The sequence below is a fragment of the Polypterus senegalus genome, chromosome 6 (assembly GCF_016835505.1).
Source record: "Polypterus senegalus isolate Bchr_013 chromosome 6, ASM1683550v1, whole genome shotgun sequence".
In the NCBI taxonomy this organism is placed as follows: Eukaryota; Metazoa; Chordata; class Cladistia; order Polypteriformes; family Polypteridae; genus Polypterus; species Polypterus senegalus.
This window is the reverse complement of record NC_053159.1, coordinates 110,134,120-110,157,408: the sequence shown is the minus strand read 5'-3', so window position 1 is coordinate 110,157,408 and position 23,289 is coordinate 110,134,120. Positions and strand designations below refer to the sequence as shown.

Here is a 23,289-nt window from a genome sequence, read left to right as displayed (position 1 = left end):
GCCCAGACTGCTCGCTCTGTCTTCTCTAAACATCTTGCTTAGAAACACGAACCGATTGAAGATGTAGATTAAGCCACCTCATGGGAAAATAATTGCAGTGCAATTGTTGCCGGGACTGTGGAGACTTGCTTATGGAAACAATTAGAAGAGAACGTCATTTATGAGGCACAGCTGGAGCAAAGTTTTAAAAAAGGCAGCAACAGTTTTGTGTTCCCTTGTCCCTGTTCTTATTTTAGCTGAGCCGAAGTGTAAATTTGAAACAACGACAGAAAACTCCAATTTGCCACAATACTTGAGGTCTGCTTTTTGTCCCCACATGAAGAGCGAGACACTGTTTTATGACCATTAAAGGCTTTTCTTTCATTTGTCAGGGCTCTGTTTCTTACTCGATTTATTATTTCCACTTGGAATGCAGTAACATGTACTGGCATCCCATCCACATTTGGTTCCTGCTGTGTTCTTTGTGCTGCTGAGGGAGGCTGAGGCTCCTTGTGAGGCTGAAATGCAAAATATGGGATCAGAAGAATGAAGCATGGATATTGTAAACTGGCATGTGACGTATGTCTCTTAATCTACAATGAAAGGTGCTGTATAAAATAAAGAGTAATTTTGTGCACGGTCTGATCTTTTTAAATGTTTAATGAAATTCCCCAAGCAATATAGTAGAACGCATGGATGTTGAGTTACGTAAACACTACTTTTTAGAAAATATTCAGTAAATGTCAATCAAAAAATAAACAATCATAAAATGAAAGGGACTGGCACAATATATGATGTTGATTTTTTATGGGGGCGGCACGGTGGCGCAGTGGTAGCGCTGCTGCCTCGCAGTTAGGAGACCGGGTTCGCTTCCGGGTCCTCCCTGCGTGGAGTTTGCATGTTCTCCCGTGTCTGCGTGGGTTTCCTCCGGGCGCTCCGGTTTCCTCCCACAATCCAAAGACATGCAGGTTAGGTGGATTGGCGATTCTAAATTGGCCCTGGTGTGTTTGTGTGTGTCCTGCGGTGGGTTGGCACCCTGCCCAGGATTGGTTCCTGCCTTGTGCCCTGTGTTGGCTGGGATTGGCTCCAGCAGACCCCCGTGACCCTGTGTTTGGATTCGGCAGGTTGGAGACTGGATGGATGGATGGATGGATTTTTTATGGATCCTGCATCCAGGGTTTGTTTTAAATAAAAGAAGACTAACAGGAGACATGATTGAAGTGTTTACAATTATGAAGGGAATCTGTACAGTGGATCAAGACTGTTATTTTAAAATGAGTTCATCAAGAGCAAGGGGACACAGTTGGAAACTTGTTAAGGGTAAAGGTCGCACAAACATTAGGAAGTGTCTCTTTACACAGAGCTCTATAGACACTTGGAATAAGCTGTCAAGTAGTGTGGTAGACAGTAAGACTTTAAGGACTTGACTCAAATTGATATTATTTTGGAAGAATTAAGTGGATAGAACTTGCAAGCTTTGTTGAGCTGAATGGTCCATTCTCGTCTAGATTTTTCTAATGTTCTAATTTATTGCCTCAAGAGCAAGGGTTCCCAACCAATGGCACATTTTGACTTCTCAAGGAGTAAATCTGCTTAAAAAAGATAAAGTTGCAAAGAGATTCAGATTACTGTAGTTCCTAAAGACAAAATGAGACTTGATCTTTCAACAAAAATATCCAAAAATATCGTAGGTAATGTGAAGTCAACCAAAATGATACCTTTTATTGGCTAACTAAAAAAGATTACAATGTGCCAGCTTTCGAGGCAACTCAGGCCCAGGCGTCATTTAGCTTGACTTCTCATTGCATCCATAATGGCTAACACTGTACAATGTCCTACTACTACAAAATCATAGGTGAAAAACAAGACAAGTCATCTTACTGATGTGTTCCCAGTGTGTTTCTTTCTGCTATACTGGTATCTGTTCATCTGTTAAATAAGTGAAATAACATTAGTATATGAGATTATTACTGTTATTTGAAGTTAAAATAAAAATGTTAAAAACAGTATCTTAAAATTTCCCATCTGTTGACCACTTTATTATGGTAGATGTATAAACTCAAATTACTGAACAAAACAAGGTGGCAATAAATTTACTTTGGAAAAGTTGCCACAAGGTAAATGGGCTGAAAAAGGTTGGGAGGCCCTGCTCTAGGGAGTCTACATGGACTTTCCCCCTATTACTCTCTGGTTTATCCTCTGCACTCCAAATTTGTGAATTTCAATTAATTAGAACATCGAAATGAACTGTATGTGAGTGTGGAGGTGGATGATTTTAAAATGATTAGTATGGATGTGGATGAGTGAGTGACTGGACCTGTCATTGACTGCAACCACATCCATGGTAAGCTCCTGCTTTGAGCCAAATGATGTTAGGTTAGGCTCTGCACCCCCATGGCCTTTTAAAAGATAAAATGGCAGGTAGACAAAAACAGAAGGGGTACTGTGATGGACTGGTACCCCACCTTATTTAAAATACTGCTAGGACTGAATGATTTTGAAAATGAATGATGGTGGAAAACAAAACATAAAAATATACAGAATTCACCCTGCAAAATAACACAATTTAAAATTAAGTTGCTTATTTTAGTCTGATTTAAGTCAAACAATTTTTGTAGTGTAGCGGAAAAGAGAATTTCTTTGCTGATCCATGGACCCAGTTCACCCAGCTCTCACCCTGTTTATTTCCAGTTTGCATGTTCTATTGGCTGCGTCTCAACAACTTACTGTATGTTTTACGGGTGCTTGGCTCCCACAGATTGTCCTGAAGTGAAGGTGTTTCCCCTGCAATAGACTGGCATTCTCTTGAGGTTTGATCCCTGCTGTGTACCCAGTGCTGTCGAGATAGGTATGGGCTCCCTGGGATGGTGTAATGGGAAAAAGTGGCCCTTGAATGGATGGAATTCTTGTCATGAATATATCATATCAAGTCATTTTGTGACCTGCTTAATACAGACCAGCCTTTTGAGGGACGGGGTATGGTGCTGCCTAGAGCCATCCTAGCTAGCATAGGGTGCAATGCAGGAACAAACCCTGAACAATGTGACAGTCCATCTCAGGGAGAACACATGCACACTAGGGCCGATCTAGCATCACAGATTCTCCTATACTGCATGGCTTTGCACGATGGAGATAAACCAGAGCACCTGGAGGAATCCCACCCACACAGCCACAGCGAGAACATGCACCCTCCACACCTGAAAGACCCAGAATGTGAACCCTGGTCACCTTACCAGTGCTACCCCCTGTAATAAATATTAGATTAGAAACACCAAGGCTGTACATCACCCAAACCCAAGGATGGTGGCTCTGATGTTGGAAGGGTAGTGCCTTCCACCTTCCTTCTGGGTCCCCTGTGCCTTCCAGAGAACCATTGGGAACGGGTCATTTTCTAAAAAAATGTAACTGATCAGAAGTGGTTTTAGGAAATGAAGGGGTTGAGGTTCAATGATGTTCTTCCTTCAATAAAGGCCTACTCTATATAGGACCTTAAATAATGCAAACTAATAAGAACCCCACCTGGTTGTTGTTAATATGGTGCTAAGATCACAGCCTGCTGGTACATAATGGGCATTCATTTCACGGACACCTTTTAAACATTGAAACTTTTTCTGGTGTGGAACACAATGTCTGACTGTCTGACAGCATGACCCTCAGCAAGTTTCTTGAGTACCAAAATACACAAAAACAATTGAAATGCATCTTGGAAATCGCCTTAGGGCTACAATAATAATAATAACTTGCATGTGTTTTGAGGGAAGCTTTACTGAAGCTTTGGTGGTAGGAAAGCCCCTGGCTTCCACATGAAAAACGCATTAAAGAGATCCACCAAGGATATCAAGTGACAGTTTCTTTCATTTTATGTGGGGATGTTAGGATTTTCACATGAAAACTCCACAGAGTCAGTTTCCAGGCAGAGATTTGAATTTAGCCGACCAGAGCTGTCAGGCAGTAGCACAATCCAATGCACCGCCATGCCACGTGCACCACACGCACACCACAACCTGGGCTTACAGTTGCTTTCTGGACCCTCTGATGGTGTCATGTTTTGTGACATACTGCATTATCTCTGTTTCTGAAGCCTTTAAACCAAGACATGTTTCTTTTTTTGAAGTCATTCATTGAGAGCGCTCACACCAATGTCACCCTCTCCATAAGTTACTGAGGACACTCTCTCCATCTAGACAGACAGTCTCCAACTTTTTAACAATGAAGCATTTAGGTATTTGTAGCTTTCAGCTTGCTGTAGTTGTGCCGTCTGACATGGTTGCGAGTGAATCAGGGAGCTCTCATGTGGCTGCTGCCTTACTCCAGCAGGTCCTAGTAACTGGACATGGGTTCTCCTCCTTCCACAAGCGCCATTTCTTATCAGTCAGGAAAAAGCAGATCCAGGTGGATCCCCTCAGGCGGGGAACACATCCCATGAGGCCTCTCTTTCCACTTATCCTTCCTCAAACACTTTCTTTTGAACTTTGTCGTGCTCCACGTTCTGCTAATGGCTAACTGCTTACAGGCGGGGGCACAAGCTGATTATCATAAGCGCACTTGATAAGATGCAGCTGTTGAGTTTTTTCATCTGCAGTAAATATCTGCAGTGAGTGTGAGAGTGGATGAGTGAGGGAGACTGGGGTGCGATGGAATGGCACCCTCTCCAGGGGTTGGCTCCAGCATTTCAGCCAGTGCTGCTAAGATATGCTCCTCCACAAGCTTGAAATGGATTTATTAGCTTTGATAAGTCTTTGAAAGACAACGTTTTGATTTTGTGTGGTATATCTTACCTCATATGGGTATGTGAGTGAGTGTGGCTAGTGAATAAACTGGCAATCAAATCAAATCAAACTGTATTTCTCACATACAATTATACACAAATTGTAGTGCAATGATTAGTCACAGAAGCTCGGGAAAATATAAAGATTATTAAAAAGAGTGAAAGAAAACCAAAAACACATAAAATCATAAGATAAATTGTTGCTTTGATAATAAGAGGGCTGCTGCTGCTGTCAACAATAGGCCTGTAGGTAGCAGTAAGGTGATGAGACCTGCTCAGTTGTGCCCCAAATTGAGGACATTGACACTCGGACAGAGCAGGTCCAGCTTGTTGTGACCACAAATGGACTTTTGCTAGTAGAAGGTTTGTTCATTCTGATGTTCCCCTGGTTGAAGTCACCAGCATTCAAGGGTCAGAATGAATCATTCGTTAACAGAGTTTTGAGTTCATAACATTCATCAGGATGATGTAACTTCTCTCCATAGCCAGGAGTGTGAATAAATTCAGTCAGTATGTCAATGACCGCATAACACATTTTAGTTTTAATTGTAATGTGCTCATTTTTTCACCATTGCTTATTCGCTCATTTCCAGTCCCTCTCTTGTCCTTTCCACTGTGTCTGACTGTTTCTGATGAAAAACTGTCCAGTATTAAAATAGCATCTGAAACAAGAAGTTTAAGCTGGTTCTCCGCATTAAACAAATGCTACAGCTCACCGTAACTCACCATGACATGTAAAAGTTCATCCAACTTATTTAAAAGATATGGAGGCAGGCTAGTTCTGAATACTTTCCACCTTACCTTTATCGTTCATCCTTATTCTTTCTATTTTTGGATGAGCTGCTCCTGTGGTAAGGTGCAATGGGCAATGGTGACCACAGGGCTACCATCTGAGTACATAAACATTTAATATATCCCACAGTACGTTCTTAGTGCCTCTTACATTTTCAGACGTCATCCTGTATTGACTTTCAAATCCCCAGTTTGCCCAAAACACAGTTAATTTATGATTAATAGCAACATGTTTCTGCCTTATGCCCATGTAACTTTGAAGTAGATTAAGTGAAGCTAACAATGGATGGAGGACATTAGTACTAAATATACAGTTGTAATAATACTGATAATAAAATTATATAAATAACTCGTACATAATTTATAAAAAATGTAAAAGGAGTGTTTATTTACTACAGCTCTCTAAAAGCTGTATCATTGTAAGGACATTTCCTAGTTCTGTCTTACAGTATAACTCACTATATGTGCCACATTGTGCTTAAATGAGAGGTGTTGTGAGATCATCTGTATGTGTGGCTTTTTGTCATTAGTCCAGTGGTTTGAATATCATTGCATCTGTTATCGTGGTTGTTCACCTACAGGGTGTCGACAATAGAATCCCACATGTCTGTACCGTTAGGAAAAGAGCATACACAAAAATTCTGAAGAGGCATTACACAGAGTGTCCGGTTCATGCACCTTTCCCAGGACACTGTTGCCGTTTTCCACCCACAGGACGCCTTCACTGGCACACTTACAAGCAGAATGCTGATGAAATTCTAGGCCCACGAGTCTGGCCCTCCCTTTGTGGGCTCAAGAATCTGCAAGGGGTGCTGTTTCCAGCAGTATCGGCTTCAAAGGGTCCCAAGTGTTTCAAAATAATCACCCTTTGACAAAGGTGTGGAAGCTTGAAGTTGGGAGGTGGGAGAGATGATCCTTGTTGTTATGGCTAAGCTAAATAGGGATCTGCTATTTGTTTAAAGCATATCTGCAACAGCAGACAGCTGATGTGCTTGTCCCTGCCTTTGGAAAATCTAATAATAGAAAACCTGATAAAAGTGTCATAACATGCCATGGAAACTGCCCTGTTTAGGCTTTTTCTCTGCTTGCTTTGTATTTGTTAAATCGGTAATTCTTAATTGTCTTTATTCAGTTCAGAAGCCTAGTTGAACAATTTATAAAACTAAAAACAACGTGTAAAGAGTTCATTAAACTGAGGACGTTTGTTTGGAATATATGTTTATTATTGGAACTGAAGTACATTAGAACATTAGACAAGTTATGATGAGGAGAGGCCATTCAGCCTAACCAGCTCATCCATTCTAACCAACTCAATTATCCAAATCTAAGGTCCTACTGTCCATCACATTACTTGCTAATTTATTCCATGTGTCTAAGGTTTCTTGCGTGAAGAAAAACTTTGTAACATGTGTGCAAAATCTGCACTTAACATGTTTCTAAACGTGCCCCTCTGTTCTTATTGTGGAATTTATTTTAAAATACCAGCTAGGATCCACTGTACTAATTCTCTTCATAATTTCAAACACTTCAATCATGTCACCTCCTAATTGTCATTTGCTTAATCTGAAAAGGCTCAACTCCTTCAGTTGTTCCTTGTAGCTCATACCTGTCAGTGCTGGAATCAGCCTAGTTGCTCTCCTCTGGACTTTCTCCAGTGCTGCTATGTCTTTTTTGTCATTTGGAGACCAAAACTGTACACACCACTCCGGGTGAGGTCTCACTAGTGGGTTACAGTATATCACTTAAGCATAACCTCCTAGATTTGTACTCCACATATCATGAAAAATAACTTGACATACTGTTACCTTTCTTGATCACTTGTGTAGACTGTCTGGATGCAGATGGTGATGAGTGTGCTCTGACTGCTAATTTCCTTCTTATATGGGGTAGTTTCAAGTTTCATACCTTCCACTGTGTATTCAAACCTAAACTCTTTTTACTTTTTATATGTAATACTTCACATTTACTTACATTAAATTTAATCTGACACAAATCTGCCCAAGCCTGTATGCTGTCCAAATCCCTCTGTAATGATTTAGCTGATTCTACATTATCTGCCCTACCACCAAGTGCAAACCTAGCCACCTTATTGATTGTACTGTTGTTCTGATTGTTTCTGAACATTAAAAAGAGCAGCAGCCTCAGCACTGATCCCTGAAGGACAACACCTTCAATATCTAGTAATTTCGAAATAGTTCCCCTTACCTATTGCTTCTTGTGTTGGAGCCTATTTTGTACCCACCTACCAACCACACCAGATAAATACTACAAAATCCAGATAAATAATATCATATGTGCCTCTCTGGTTGTATTATTTTCTTGCCTCCTCCTACAATTCCAGAACATTAGTGAAACACAACCTTCCTTTCCAGAAGCCATGTTGAGTATTTGCTAATACTCCTGTTCTAGACATGTGCTGCTCGATGTTTTCCTTAGTAATTCCTTCCATTCATTTACCTGTGATGCATGTTAAGCTGGCCTATAGATACTTGGATCAGCCCGATCACCCATTTTGTACAATGGGATAATATTGCCCCCAGTCTTTATGAATTTCTCCATTATTCAGAAATTTTCAGAAAATATGTGGAAAAAAGCCAAGCAAAATGATACCTTTTATTGGCTAACTAAAAAGATTACAATATGCAAGCTTTTGTCACAGAAGGGACCTGAGTTGCCTCGAAAGCTTGCATATTATAATCTTTTTAGTTAGCCAATAAAAGGTATCATTTTGCTTGGCTTTTCTCAACATTCATAATGGCTAACACAGTACAACACCCTAGTACTACAGAAAATATGTGCTAAAGGTTTATATATGTACACTCTAACTTTCTTAATCACTTGAGGATAAATGTTACGTGATCTTGGTGATCTGTTAGACGTCAGCCTATTTAATCCAAGCACTACTTCTCTCTCTGCAATATCTAAGTCTCTCAGTACCCCCTTAGTTCCTGTGACTTTTGGGAGGTGATTGACTTCATATCAACTACAGAATATATACGGTTTGGGGCACAGTGGTGCTGTGGCTAATGCTATTACCTCAGTCCTGGCCTGGTCACAGTTAGTGTGGACTGCTTACATTTTTCCATAGGTACTATATTGTTGTTGGTTTTTTTTTCTTAAGAAGGATGTGTGTGCAATTTTAATTGGTAAATCTAATTTGGCCCAGTTTGTGTGTGGGTGTGCAGAGTGATTGCCTGGAACCCCACCCAGGGTTAGTTTCTGCCATGTGGTCAATGCCACAGGTAAAGGATCTTACTTGGAAATTTCAAATCAAGTGGCTAATGGACACAGTGAATTTCGGCAGGTTTCCCTCCCTCTGCCCAAAGAAATCTTACTACAGTGTGTTGTTCAACAATACTGCAGTCCTGCAGCGAACCCTCCATGTTGATTTGATTTTGGTTTCAGAGCGTTAAACCACCTATACGCCATCATGAACATGTTGTAGTGTGTCAGCTTGTATCCATTGAGGTTACCGCGTAATTTTCAGGTTACCTTTCCTTTTTGATTTACCCTTGCATTTGTAAGTATTGTACTCTGTATCCTCTTCTGTTGCTATCTTTTATTTGTAAATCTGTGTAAGCGCTCTTAGCTTGTGCTGTGTATGAATAATCTAAACTGAATTTTCATCCGACTACCCTTTTGTATAGTCTGATCTTTGCTTATTCCCTTTAATTTAACAGCACCGCAGTCAGACTTATTTAGAGTTTCTAGGTCTGCTCAGTGGTACTCAGATCACAGATGTGCTGAAAGGCAGTTCATTTCTAATGAGCTGACATTACTCATATTCACACTAATTGTTTTAGAACAGCCTCTTAGAAAAGACAGTGACTGAAAACAGGCCAATAATCTCAACAACACTACCGTAATTTTGGAATTCTGTTTGTGAAGACAAAAGCAAAAATCACCCTGTACTTAAGGCTTGCCTTTAACAGTTTCATTCTTGTGTGTAATTCAGCTCATTTTCTTCATGTTCATGTTCAGGGGTTCTTGCACCTTGTGTAGATCAGACCCTCTGGGATTGAGTGTGGCCATTTTGTGTTACACAGTTGATCTCACAAAGGCCGAGTTACTCCTTGTGCGTTCACTTCGTCTGCCTCACACCCTGCCTCTGGGAACCCCCGGTCAGCAAATTCAGCATTTCCTTTCTCCCATCCCTGGCTAATTGTAGGATACATTATCTTGTGCACATCACTGCAAATATTTCCGATTTTACATCAGCATAGCTTGCATGAAGTCACTTCTATGGCAGTAAGGGTGCTCGGGTCACAATGAGAGACCTTGTAGTGTGTGCACTTGGTGTGGGCCTTCATCTCAAAGATGATCTGGACCCCTTGCATTAAATTCAGCGTTGCCTAGCTGGAGAAAAGTTTGAAGGTGGGCAACCTTGTTTTTTGAATTATCTTGAATCAACACTGATCAAAGTACACCATGGAAAGGCTATGTGATTTTCATGTACTGGAAATGTCCTTATGCTCTGCAATGCTCTCAGTGCTGTAATATTTTTTCTTGTTATCACTACTGTTAATGTGGCTGTGTTCCCATGTGCAAGCATTCTTCCTTTCCTCCTCTTGCTGTCACTGTGGGACAGATCTGCTGCAGTTTGATGAATTGCTTTTGTCTTTGTTCCCAGGATGCCCAAGGGCCAGAGGTGAACCCTAAGGGAGTTAGCGGGGGCCTAGGACCATAAAGGCCAAGTTTAGATTACTTTGTGCTGGCAGAAAGAGGCCTGATGGAAGTGTCAGTTAAATAATTCAGTTTTGTTTATTTTTGCTATGGGGGCACCGTGGATAGTGCTGCTGCCTCGCAGTCTAGACCCCTGGGTTCAAACCCTAACATGGTCACAGACTGTGGATTTTACATTTTTTTCCTGTGTCTGTATGGATTTTTCTCTGACACGCCAAAGTTTGGCTTGTTGGACTAATTGGAAGGATAAGTGTGAATTTCCATGAGCGGATCCTGATAGAGGTCTGTGTCCTCATGAAAATCTTGTGGTGCCTGACTCAGGGATTAGCTGCACATGCACAGGACTAAGTTAAGAATTGTGCGGACATGGTGGTATATTGTATTCATATGGTCGGTCAGAATGTAAGTTTACCTCAGAGAAAATTACTCCTTGAAAAATAAGTCTCTCTATTATAAAAGAAAATCTTGAGACGAGACAATTGCCAAGAGATTTTTTCAAATCCCGCCCTCCTCTCAACCATTTACAGTTAACGGCCCACAGTCCTCTCACCTCTCATTGGTGTGAATGCTTTTGTCAGACACAGTTGTTTCACTCTCAAATTTGTACATTTTCCTCACTTTAAGTTCCCAATAAAAGAAGACTTATTATGTCCAAATCTTATTGAAGAATGTAATCCCTAAGGGTTATCAACAGAAGAAATGATTATATGGGTCCTAGAACCGAGAAATGAGTCAAACGGATTAACGCGAAAATTGTCGATCAGTTACACAGCAAATTAGTTAAATGTGTCTCAGTAGACTCTGCTGAAACAGTTGGTGGTGATGTTGCAGAAGATGAAAACATCAACTTACAATATTCTGTAGAATATCTACAACCGTTAACACCGTCCGGCCTTCCTCCGGCTGAATTACTGTTGAAAGAAGGATGTATCGTAATGTTATTGCGTAATTTATGTTTGAGTGATGGGCTATGCAATAGGACAAGATTAGTTGTATTCAAAATTGGTCAAACAATTCTGACATGTAACATTTTAACAGGCGACAAGAAAGGTAATGTAGTACAACATTAGACAATGTCAATATCAACTTTATTTATATAGCACATTTAAAACAACATAGGAATGCTGTGGCCAAAGTGCTTTACAATAATAGAGTTAAAGAAAAACATACAATTAACATGAATAACATAAATAAAAATAAAATAAATAATAAATAGGACCAAAGGAGATCTTGATATGCCATTTGTATTAAAACGTTCACTGTTTCCCATTAGAATAGCTTTTGCTCTGACAATTAACAAATCACAGGGACAAACATTCGAAAAAGTCAGTTTATTTATTAGAGAGAAAGAAGCGATATTCACTCACGGGCAGTTATATGTTGTTTTGTCACAATGTAACTCCAAACACAGAATCAAAATTCAATGCAATATTGACAAAAAGTTAATTCCAAATATTGTTTTTAACTGAAGTTTTACAGTAAAAGTGTAAGTTTAAAAAATATTTGGGTGTTAATTTCAAAGCCAAAACAGCAAAAACATATAACGCAACGAATACCTCTAACACAACATAAAACATAATTTTCTTTCAATTTATTACATTTTACTATTTTTTACTATGGCTAATTACTCACTGTAATATAAAATTGTTAGGTCTATTATGCATATGTAACATTTCCCATGAAAAAATAAATCTATTTAAATTGTACATCCACTTCCACATACGCAAGCAGCAGAGCTGTGAAGTGGCTAGTGCGTGGCGCCCATCGGGGGTTGGTGAGGGAAGCGAGCAGGGGGCAGAGCCCCCTAGTAAATTATATAATTAATGGTTTAACTAATAAAACATAACATCAATACTATTTCACTGTAAAAGTCTATGCAAAATGGTAAAGAAGATAAAGATGGCTTACACAAGACTGCGATGCAGCGACATCTTGTTTTTTCTTTTTTTAATGGCGTCTTCAAATGAATTATTACCAGCAGTGCGATGCATATGCATGACAGTTTGTAAGAGCGGATGCACGATTGCGATTACTTGTTGGAGTTTTGCTTTTTTGCTCCTGGTATGTATTGATTTACCTTCGTGTGGATGAGTTTGACGCTGTGTCCCAATGGCACATTCACATCTTGTGCCTTGTGCTTGTGTTAGATTTTACTCACTCATCTTGTAGATTCTTTTGTCAATCCACTTAGGATATGTGCCCCACTCAGGTACCTTTTAGTGAGAAAGATGGGAATATAGTTGGGATGGAACTTTTTTGTGAGTTGGCAGGGATGCAAGTCAGTGTTTTTTTAGGAATGAGTAGGAGCAACATGGAAAACTTAGTACTGTACAGACCTCCAGTTTTCCCTGATTGTGACCCTGGACTTAAATAACAAGTTTTGAACACATGCTCTGTTTTGTTATTTTTGGGAACTGTGTGAACTAGTGTGCTTAAATGTAAACAGCATGTAGTTTCAAAATAAAATCTGTAAAGTCTAACTCCATATGTGGGTATGATTGGTTTGTCTTTTTTGGTAACAACCCCTGCATGTACGTTTGACTATGTTTCATCTCCCAATCCTCTAATTAAAATTTTTTCACTGTTTCTTGTTGAGATGGTACAGCTACACTAGGTACAAAAAATATTACATAGATTTCTAGATAAGAAATTGCATTGAACAAACATATGGAAAATTTGAAAAATCTATGACAACTAAGTTGATTTTTTCTTAAACATTGTAACAATGTGTTAAATTATTGAAACACCCTTACGCTTACCCTAATATTCACAGTTACACTAACCCTAACCCTAATTTTTTGCAGGACACCGCTATCTGTTAGGAGACATGTAAAAGTGCTCCACATGCCCTCAATGTAGAGACACCAGTGCAATGAAGGAAGTGTGAGAAGTACTGGTCCGCTAACATTTAAATTTATATAATAAATAATGGAACATGAATGGATTAATCAATGGGAGAACATAAAGTATCAAATGAAAAGCAAAGTCCCAGCTGCCATAACTCTACAGGGCCTAATTCATAGCCAGCAGGTAAAGCAATCCAACTTTCAAAACTGCTGTCTTTAGCACTGAAATGTTGTGCTCCTCACTCCCCAAATTTTGGCTGACTACTCCCTTGTCAACTGAAACTTTGTCCCTGCTTAATTCCCCCCAAAACTCCACCTGGATCAATCCTTGGAATCACTTGTGGATGTCAGTATCATGCCTAGCAGACAAGATACCTCAGAGGGTGACTGGAAAACATGGATGTACTCAAAAATCATGAGACAAAATCAAAGTCAGAAGGAATATAGACAGTTCAAAAATCAGTGAAACAAGCCAAAGATAATTTTTTTCAAAAATGTTCAAAGGATTTTGAAATCAGTGAAGAAGAATACCCCTTATCCCACTGAGCTGTGATTGATAGGGCTTGGCCTCAGAGGATATGCCCACCCCAAACAGTCCTATCAGCAATACTGTGGCTTTATAATACACAAGTCAAAACTATAAACTATAACTAAATCTCACAAATAATGAACCCAAAGGGTAATTAAGTATAAAACCCCCCAAAAGAAGTAAACAATATTCAAAATTGGAGTCCCTGACAGTCAGGAGCATTCTCTGAAAGTACCTGAGCCATCTCCCCTTGGCTTCCTCTGGCACCACACAGTCACTCAGAGCTTTACAGTCAAAAGACGTAGGTTTCTGTCTGTCTGCCCATATTCTGCATGCTGTTCCCACATTTGTATTATGTTCCATTAACTGGTGACACCCAACTACCAGCCCCATCCCCTATTGTATGCTAATATTTTGTCCCTTTTGTATGTAGGAACCTTTGTTAGCCAGGCAACCTATTACACCTGACACATGTTATGGTCTATGAAATACATTCCTTTTTTGCCACTATTCATGCCAGGTAATAACAATGATATTAGTATTAGCAAGGCGTCTGAGTGTCCAGGCTTGCGAGTGTCCTGGATAAAAACCAAGATCCAGGCCCTTAATGACCTATTGGGCGTAGCCATCAGCAGTGTGTCTGAGAAGAGAGTGTCGACCTTACCGAGAGGTCTACTTACCATGGCAGCAACATTCATGTCTCTGGTGACTCTTCCTATGAAGTCAGTAGATGGACTGGGAGAACACTGGGGGTCATGAGGTCACTGGAAAGGGGTGTGTGGCACTCCCGATATCTATGCAAAAGGACAGAGGTCCAAGTCTTTAGAGTCCTGGTGCTTACAGTATATGCAGGGGCGGTCCTAGCCTGTTTGGTGCCCTGGGAGAACACCCCGTCTAGCGATTTCGCACTACCCAGGAAAAATTAATTGTGACATAATGGGCTTGGATTGACAATATTATGAATGAAATGTGCTTTATTTGGAAGCACCCCGCCCCCTTCCCCTTTCAACAGGTTGTGTGTGAGACTTCAGCACAGGAGCAGCAGCAAGCAGGCGCACCAAGGGCCCTCGCACTCACTTCCCGCATATATGGGTGTTATAGAATTTGTGAACAAATAGAACAATGTTTTTATTTTGTTTTATTTTGCAAGCTGGTTATTAGAAGATGCGCCAGCCAGCCAGAGAATCCCCCGCTGCCCCGCCCCCTCCCTTTTCTGCAAGCAGCAGGCACACCTCGCAAATGGAGGGTGCTCTTACTCCCTGCAAATGGGCAATAGAAAACGACGACGAATGGGGCAGCATGGGTGCGTGGAAAAAAAATTTTTTTTTTGCCGATGCCCAAGATGCCGCCCCCACCACGATGCCACCCTGGGCAATGGCCCATGTTGCCCATATCAAAAAGCACCACTACTTATATGGTTGCGAGACATGAACGCTATCCAGTGACCTGAGACAAAGATTGGACTCCTTCGGTATTGTGTCTCTTTGGAGAATCCTTAGATGTAGTTGGTTTGACTTTGTGTTGAATGACCTGTTCCTCACAGAGTCCCGAATGAGGCACAATACCTGCATTGTGAGGGAACATCATTTACAGCACTACAGTCATTTGGCATGATTCCCCAAGGGTGATCCGACCCCCCAGATTCTCATTGTTAAGGACCCGAGTGGCTGGACCAGGCCAAGAGGATGCCCTCATAATACCTTCTTGCTTCATATAGATGGTTATTTCCGGACAGTGAAACTGGACCTCATGTCTGCCTCTGGGGTTGCCAACCAGGATCTCGAGCTGTTTCATTGTGTGGTGGGCACAGCAACGTGCTGTACCAGTGCATGCTACCCAACCAGACCTGATATTAGTATTAAATTTAAAGGAGAAACAGGTGAAATTAGAAGTTTTAACATCCATCCATCCATCCATCCATCCATCTTCTTCCGCTTATCTGGGGTCGGGTCGCGGGGGCAGCAGCTTAAGCAGAGAGGCCCAGACTTCCCTCTCCCCAGCCACTACTTCCAGCTCTTCCGGGAGAATCCCAAGGTGTTCACAGTTTGCCTTGGGTGGCCCTACCAGGGGCATAAAGCCCCGGACAACATAGCTCCTAGGATCATTGGGACACGCAAACCCCTCCACCATGATAAGGTGATGGTTCAAGGAGGGGCTAAGTTTTAACATAGCTTTTGCAATACAAGGGAACTCAGTGTGCCACTTTAACTCTTAAAATGTCAGGTTCTTGATAGTTTGAAATCACTACAGTGTTCTACTTCTTCACAGTTTTATTATTGTTTATGCCTTTATTTGGATGCATACATTGATTACATTCTTTCTTATTTTTTTTGGTTTTTTTTCTGTAGGAGAGAAGTGGTATAAGCGCCATCTAACCTACAAAATTGTGAACTGGCCCAAATCGCTGTCCGAATCTCAGGTGAAACTGGCTGTAAAGGTTGCCTTTGAACTGTGGAGCAATGTGTCGGCTCTTGCCTTCTGGGAAGTGGATGAAGGCCCTGCAGACATCCGATTGGCTTTCTACGATGGCGAACACAATGATGGAAGCTCCAATGCCTTCGACGGGCCAGGTGCTGAGACCTGTGTCATTGTAAGCTTCTCCCTTCAAATGGCTTTCAGCTGTCTGGCTAGTTTCTCTGTTGCATGCAGGAGCCAAAAAAGCAGATTTTGTTGGCTACCAAATGTATCTATAGTGCATGTTGCAACCTAAGTAAGAACTCTGTCTTATCCTCCATTATACTCTCTGGTCCTCTTCTGTATAGTGGACTCTTACTCAATGCTTTTTATTCTTTATTAAAGCAAAATTAGCAGCTTATTTGCCAACAGCTTGCTCATCTTCTTCTGTCTGTCACTGCTGTACAGATGCTGGCCTTCTTCCAGCCACATCCTACTTATGCTGCGTTAACGTGCTATGGGGGTTTTTGGAGTTCCCTCTTATGACGTTTCATCTTCCCCCTTAACTGCAATCATATCAATTTTTAGCCAGATTTTTGGGAAAAATGCAAGGTTGCTGTTGATTTGCTACTTGGTTCAAACAAAAAGTAATAAAGATAAACTCTAATTTTTTCACTAAATTTGGGCAAGCTAGAATGTGTTACATTTCTTCAGATACAATTTGACCAAAACATGGTATTTTTTATTTTTATTTTTATTGTTGACAAAGCTAAAGTGTCGATGCTACATCGCAACTCAGAAAATTCTACTATCATTGTTTTTTGTTTTTGAGTTGTCCAACTGGGAGCTCCTACTTCGATGGACGTCCATGCGAGGTTTCTGCTGTCGGTCTAATAGCATGTGAATGCAGCAGTAGCTCAGGTGACTCTTATAATAAAAGTAATGTTCAGGATTCCGGCTTTTTGATTTATTAAATCTACATGGCCGACTCAAGAGCTACAGCAGAGCTCAGGGTCAAGTGCAGCACTAATTATTCAGAATTTGATATAATTAATTACTTTTAAGATATATTTAAGTTAATACATTGGCACTAGCAATGAAACACTTCACTGTCTCTTTCATTTTGTATTGTGCTTTTCATGGATATGGTGCTGAACCCATTAGTGTGAGAACACAGGCCGAGTTGAACTTGCATCTTTGTGAACTTCCTCCACTCTCTTACTCAGCAGGCTTTCCTTTTTGTTGGTACTTCTCCATCTTCATGCACTCAATTAGAAAAAAAAAAGCTGTACAGATGTTGTATTTTATTCTATGCATTAGCCATCATTTTTGAAAGCAGCTTAACCAAGTCAAGATCACTGGGAGATGGTGGGAAACCAGCCATGGATGCAGTGCCCACTCGTCACACCCAGTGGACCAGTTTAGCTTCACCAGTTCTCCTAATACTGTATGTACATCATTGTGAGAAACTGGTAAAGAACCTACAGAGATGAAGATGTGAACCCAGGACTGTGGGGCAGCAGCACTGCCCATATTCACCATGCTGCACATACTCATAAATGTAATACTTTTTAAGGATGTTAAGTGAGATGTTGCTTGCCTGAATCCTCACCTCAGCAGCACCTTTTCTTTCTTTTACCTTTGGTATCCATTGCAAAATGGCTAAATGCTATGAGCAGGTTAAGAAAATGAATGAATGGTTGTATAGTTCCAATTTCACGCATGCAGAGTTGTATCGTTTGTGGACGAGTCGCCTCATTTTCCCATTGAATGGACAACTGCATGCAAAGCAGGGTTATACCACCTGATCCATCTTTTTACAGATTTACTAATTGTGTGTACATTTATTAATGTGAATTTGAGAAGATGTACATGGCGGCCAGAAATGTCACCGACCCACTGGGAAATCTTCCAGTGTTCCAAATGGCCACTCTACCCCTGTACTTCAGAGATTTTAAGTTCAACAACAACAATTTTTATTTATATAGCACATTTTCATACAAATAATGTAGCTCAAAGTGCTTTACATGATGAAGAAAAGAGAAACAAAAGACAAAGTAAGAATTAGAATAAGATAACACTAATTAACATAGAATAAGAGTAAGGTCCGATGGCCAGGGAGAACAGAAAAAACAAAAAAAAAAACTCCAAACGGCTGAAGAGAAAAAATAAAATCTGCAGGGTTTCCAGGCCACGGGACCGCCCAGTCCCCTCTGGGCATTCTACCTCACATAAATGAAACAGTCTTCTTTATATTTAGGGTTCTCTTGGAAGGACTTGATGATGATGGTCATGTAGACATCTGGATTTTAATCCATCAATGTAGGACATCACGGTGCTTTTGATTAGGTGGTGATGGCGCAAATCGCCACCACAGAAAACCAGGAAAAGAAACAGAAGAGAGAGTAGGGGTCAGTACGGATTTTAGAGCCACCATGAATAGTCATTATAATGAATTGAATATACAGAGTATCAGGATTAAATGAAGGTGAAGTTATCAGAAAGCCATGTTAAAGTAATGTGTTTTCAGCAGTTTTTTAAAGTGCTCCACCGTATCAGCCTGGCGAATTCCTATTGGCAGGCTATTCCAGATTTTAGGTGCATAACAGCAGAAGGCCGCCTCACCACTTCTTTTAAGTTTAGCTCTTGGAATTCTAAGGAGACACTCATTTGAGGATCTGAGGTTACAATTTGGAATATAAGGTGTCAGACACTCTGATATATAAGATGGAGCGAGATTATTTAAGGCTTTGTAAGCCATGGTTTCAGTCGCCAATGTTGTCATCAGCCATAGATGAAAAATTAAATGAATGGTAGAGGGGTGCAGTTTTGTGAACAAATGGTCTCTGCCCTTTTGGGTTTCCTCTGGCTTCTTTCCTTATCTCCGAGATGTGCATATTAAGTCAGTGTCACATAACTTTTAGTCGTGAGCTGTGTCAGACTTGCAGACTACAGTAGCTGATCTCCGTGTCAATTTACAGTAAATGACTGAAAACCGACTGTGTATGTGGAATAAGAAGCCAGATAAAAAGACCAAGGAGTGTAAACCTCTCATTCCTGTATGTGCCAAATCTGTCCACTTTAATATTTTTATTGAAGGTACTGGGCGGGGTTGTTATGGCGGAGCAGTTCTAAGTGCTGCCGCCTCACAGCTCTAGAGACCTAGATTGGGTTTCCAGCCAATCTAGAATTTGTATGTTTTCACTTACTTTTTTAATTTCAAGTGGAGTCACTTTCTTTCTTTTCTGTCTGATCAACATGCAACACATAGCCACTCTCCCGTGCCATAGTCAGCACTTTAGTGATCCTTGCATGTGCCAAAGACATGACTGACTGACCCAGCGTTGGTCTCTTGTGTCCAAGGGTGGTTGTGTGCCCTGTGATGGAATGTCGTTCCTTCCAGGATTAGTGCCCCTTTTCCACCTAATACGGTACTCCCAAGATGCCTGTGAACTGAAATAAAAGTGCTTGGACGAAATTATTCAGAACACGTACCAGGCAAGAGCGAGAGACTCTGCAATTTCTTTTTGTGATTATTGTTATATTTTCATTTTTGAACAGGTTGTCTTCCTCCATTTGTATATGTTGATGTATTTGTTCTTGTATTTCAAGACAAACTCTGAGTATTTCTTTTGTATTTAGTTTGTTTTATGCTGGTTTTAGCTCAGTGGCCTAATAGCAATGGCTTTTTCAAATTAATTCACTTTTATTATGAATTTGTTGCATTCTATTATTCAATTTTTTCCACATAGCACTGAACGTAAAGATATGTTCTGAACTGACCTATTAAACGGTCACTTCAGTTCTTTTCTTTGCTGTATGTCATAGGCGCAGCGGAGTACTACAGTTCAGTTCCGGACCCTCGAGCTCATGTGGTTAGCTAATAGCCACATTGACCCAGCGTGTCGTCCATTCGTTTCTTGGAAGGCGGCAGGGTGTCTGCCTTAGCCGCTGCTCCCTTCAAATTCTCCTTACAATCTGAATCAGCTGTAGATTTCCCTGCAGTCCGAGTTGAATGCACTTTACTTCAGTGACCTCTAGTGTCCTTTAGTGTGTGGTTCTTTATTCATCTGAAAGGCATCTGTTGGATTTACTTTTTAAATTGGCAAAGTCAATTGTTGCTCAGCATGCAGGATTCCGGGGTCCATTTGACTCAATGATTTAAAAATAGGATGCTGGCTTCAATGTAGGGCAATTGCCCGCTTTTTTTTTCCATCTCCATGAGAAGAAATGTGCATAATCCCATATATGTGGCCTTACCTCTGCACTGATATTTATGGGATCTCTTCTCAATCGTCTTTTACAAATGTGAAACAACACAGCATCACATCTACAGTACTCCTCTGTGGGAGACCAGCTACCCTGTGCCGCTTTTTAATTTGCCCTACCTGTATTTGTAACAAAAAAAAGTCACACTGAGTACAACATACATGCAGGTTTCATCCATCCGCTTTTTGACCTCACTTAATCTATTAAAGGAATGGTGAGCCAGAGCTTACCCAGGCAGAAGTTGGCACTAGGCAAGAGACAAAACTGGGGCAGGGTGCTAGTTGATTACAGGGAATTCTTCTTCAGTCAGGGTCTACATGTCTTTGGATCAGGGAAGAAAACCTGTCGGAAAAAAAAAAGAACATGAGAACAATGTGCAAAGGCCACTCAAAATGGGATCCGAACACAGGACTGGAGCAACGCCAAGCACTGTGCCATGTGGGTGTCCGCTAGCTTTAAGGCTTTTTAGGGGCATAGCACCCCTCTATTATAAAGCTGTTAGTCCGTCATATATTTCATATGGAATAGCAGCTGGAGAGGGTCACCCTTTGAGTTTTCACATTGTGTAAAAGTCGTGGGGGTGGCACCCATGTAGTCTTTGCACTGTGGAACAGTGAACATTTTGGTGCAGTCGTCCATGTGGGGGCTGTTCTCTCAAAGATCAGAGAACGGAAGCATAAGTCAATGGGACGGGGTAGTAGGGGGCTCGTGGAGTTCAGGGGTGCCTGAGAACAGGGGCTAAAGCCCCAGAAGCCCCCCAATAACAATGCCACTGGTGCCATTCCACACGTGTTATTGAAAGTTGCTGTTTGACTTAGTCTGCTCAGATTGGTGCTGTTAGATGAAGCTGCAGAATTTGAATAAAATGACATGGACACTGTGTGTGGGGTTTGTACAGAGGATTCAGAAAGTATTCGGACCCCTTCACTTTATTGCGTTGTAGATTTAATTTTAAATAGATATAATTGCCATTTTTGTCCATCTATCTCAGTAACCCATAATAATGTTTTCAGAAAAGTTTGTAATTTTTTTTAAAATCAGAAACTGAAATACCTCGTTTATATAAAAATTCAGAGCCTTTGCTGTGGCACTCCAAAGTGAGGTCAGGTTCATCCTGTTTGTTCTGATGATCCCTGATGTGTCTAAAATTTGGACTGTGTTCACTTGATTGGACATTGTTTAGAAAGGCACAAAGCTGTGTATAAGAGGTCCCACAATTCACACTGCATGTCAGGACAAAAACCAAACATGCAGCCAAGAAACTCTCTGCAGACCTCCATGATCAAATCATGGTGAAGTATAAATCTGACCAAGGGTATGTGAGTGTTCTCAGGAGCACAGTGGTCTCAATAAATGTGAAATGGAAGACATTTGGAACCATCAAGACTCTCCCTAGATTTGGTTGTCCATCCAAACTGAGTAACCAGGAATAAAGGGCCTTGGTCAAGGAGATGAACAAGAACCCAATGGTCACTCTAATAGAAGGTTCACTGCCGAGATGAGAGAACCTGTTTTGTAGGACAACCATCTCAGCAGCAATCCTGCCTAGACGGAAGCCACTCCCAAGTAAAAGTTTGCCAGATGACATCTAAAAGACTCTAAAAACATGAGGAAGAAGATTCTCTGGTCTGATGAGACAAATATTGAACTCTTTAGGCAGAACTCCAAAGACTGAAGAAGACCAGGCACTGCTCACCACCTGCCTATGGTGAAAAGGGGGTTCTTCTTATCAGCAGAAGCAGGGAGACTGGTCAGAACTAAGGAAAGGATGAATGCAATCAAACATAGAGAGGATCTTGAAGAAAACCTGCCCCAGCTTTCATTTGACCTCACACTGGAGTGACAGTTCACCTTTCAGGATGACAATGACCAGAAGCATAAAGCCCAGACAACACTGGAGTGGCTTAGGGACAAGTCTCAGACTGCTCTTTAGTGGCCCATCGGAAGCCCAGATTTAAACCTCAGAGACTGTCTGTGGAGAGACCTGAAGATGGCAGTTTACTGAGCTTGAGGAGATTTGCCAGGAAAAATGGGATAAACTGCCCAAACTCAGGTGTGTAAATTCAGCCTTGTAGAGACGTTCTGTAATTTCTGCCAATGGGGCATCTAGAAAGTGCTGAATTAAGGGCCTGAATACTTATATGAATGAGAGATTTAAGTTTTTGAATTTGATTAAATTTGCAAATCTTTCTGAAAATATGTTTTTACTTTGTGATTATGTGCTATTGAGTGTAGTTGGATTGGCAAATTATCAATTTAAAATTAAATCTACAACACTATAAAGTGCACAAAGTGAAGGGGTCTGAATACTTTCTGAATCCCCTGTGTGTTCTCCTCATGTCTTCATTGTTTTTATTTCTCCTGATACTCCCAAGTTTCTTACCAGCTTCAATTGACTGACCACCTTAAAATGGCAGCACGTGCATGAGTAGGCCTTGAGTTGGACTTGGTGATGTCTGGATAGGTCTTGGTTCCCAAATCGGTCCATAAATGTCCTGTTATATCCAGCATCAACAAGAGAAACTTACATGCAAGGGTTAAACAAGCAGCATGACAAAAAATCAAAAATGTGCTTTAAAAATGGTCACGGAACCTTTGAAGGTTGCACTTTCACAAGTGTCGCTCTTTCAGGTGCTTAGTGTTGCTGCTTTTCACCCACATGGACATACATGTCTAGACCACATCTCATTCACGAAGTACTTCAATATTGTTTGTCCCTTTTCTCTTTTCATGTGACAACAAGATTTAGAGAGTAGCGACGGACCTGCTGGTGGCAGATGCCATTTACCCCATTGACTCCTACTGGCTCCTGTGATTGTTAAGATATTAACGCTCACTACAGTCACCTTATGTCAAAAAGCTGGCTGGCGTTCACTAACAATGCCTCTTCCTTCAGCCTTCAGATATTCTACTTGGTGTATCAGTCAGCTAGTGTTCAAAAAGCAAGCGAAGGCCAAGTATTCTGTACACGTCTACAACGGGTATCTTAATGGGCTTACATTGCCCTCTTGTGTTGAAACACATACACT

General features: G+C 40.9%; 1 protein-coding gene across 2 annotated transcripts in view; it reads left to right on the top strand.

Moving 5' to 3' along the window:
- The window catches only part of mmp28 (matrix metallopeptidase 28), a 114,882-nt gene that overhangs the window by 70,507 nt on the left and 21,086 nt on the right, over window positions 1–23,289 (top strand). For both annotated transcript variants that reach the window (XM_039756762.1, XM_039756763.1), the window contains exon 4: window positions 15,946–16,167. In XM_039756762.1, coding sequence (XP_039612696.1) covers window positions 15,946–16,167 — 222 coding nt within the window. The remainder of the gene's footprint in view (window positions 1–15,945; window positions 16,168–23,289) is intronic.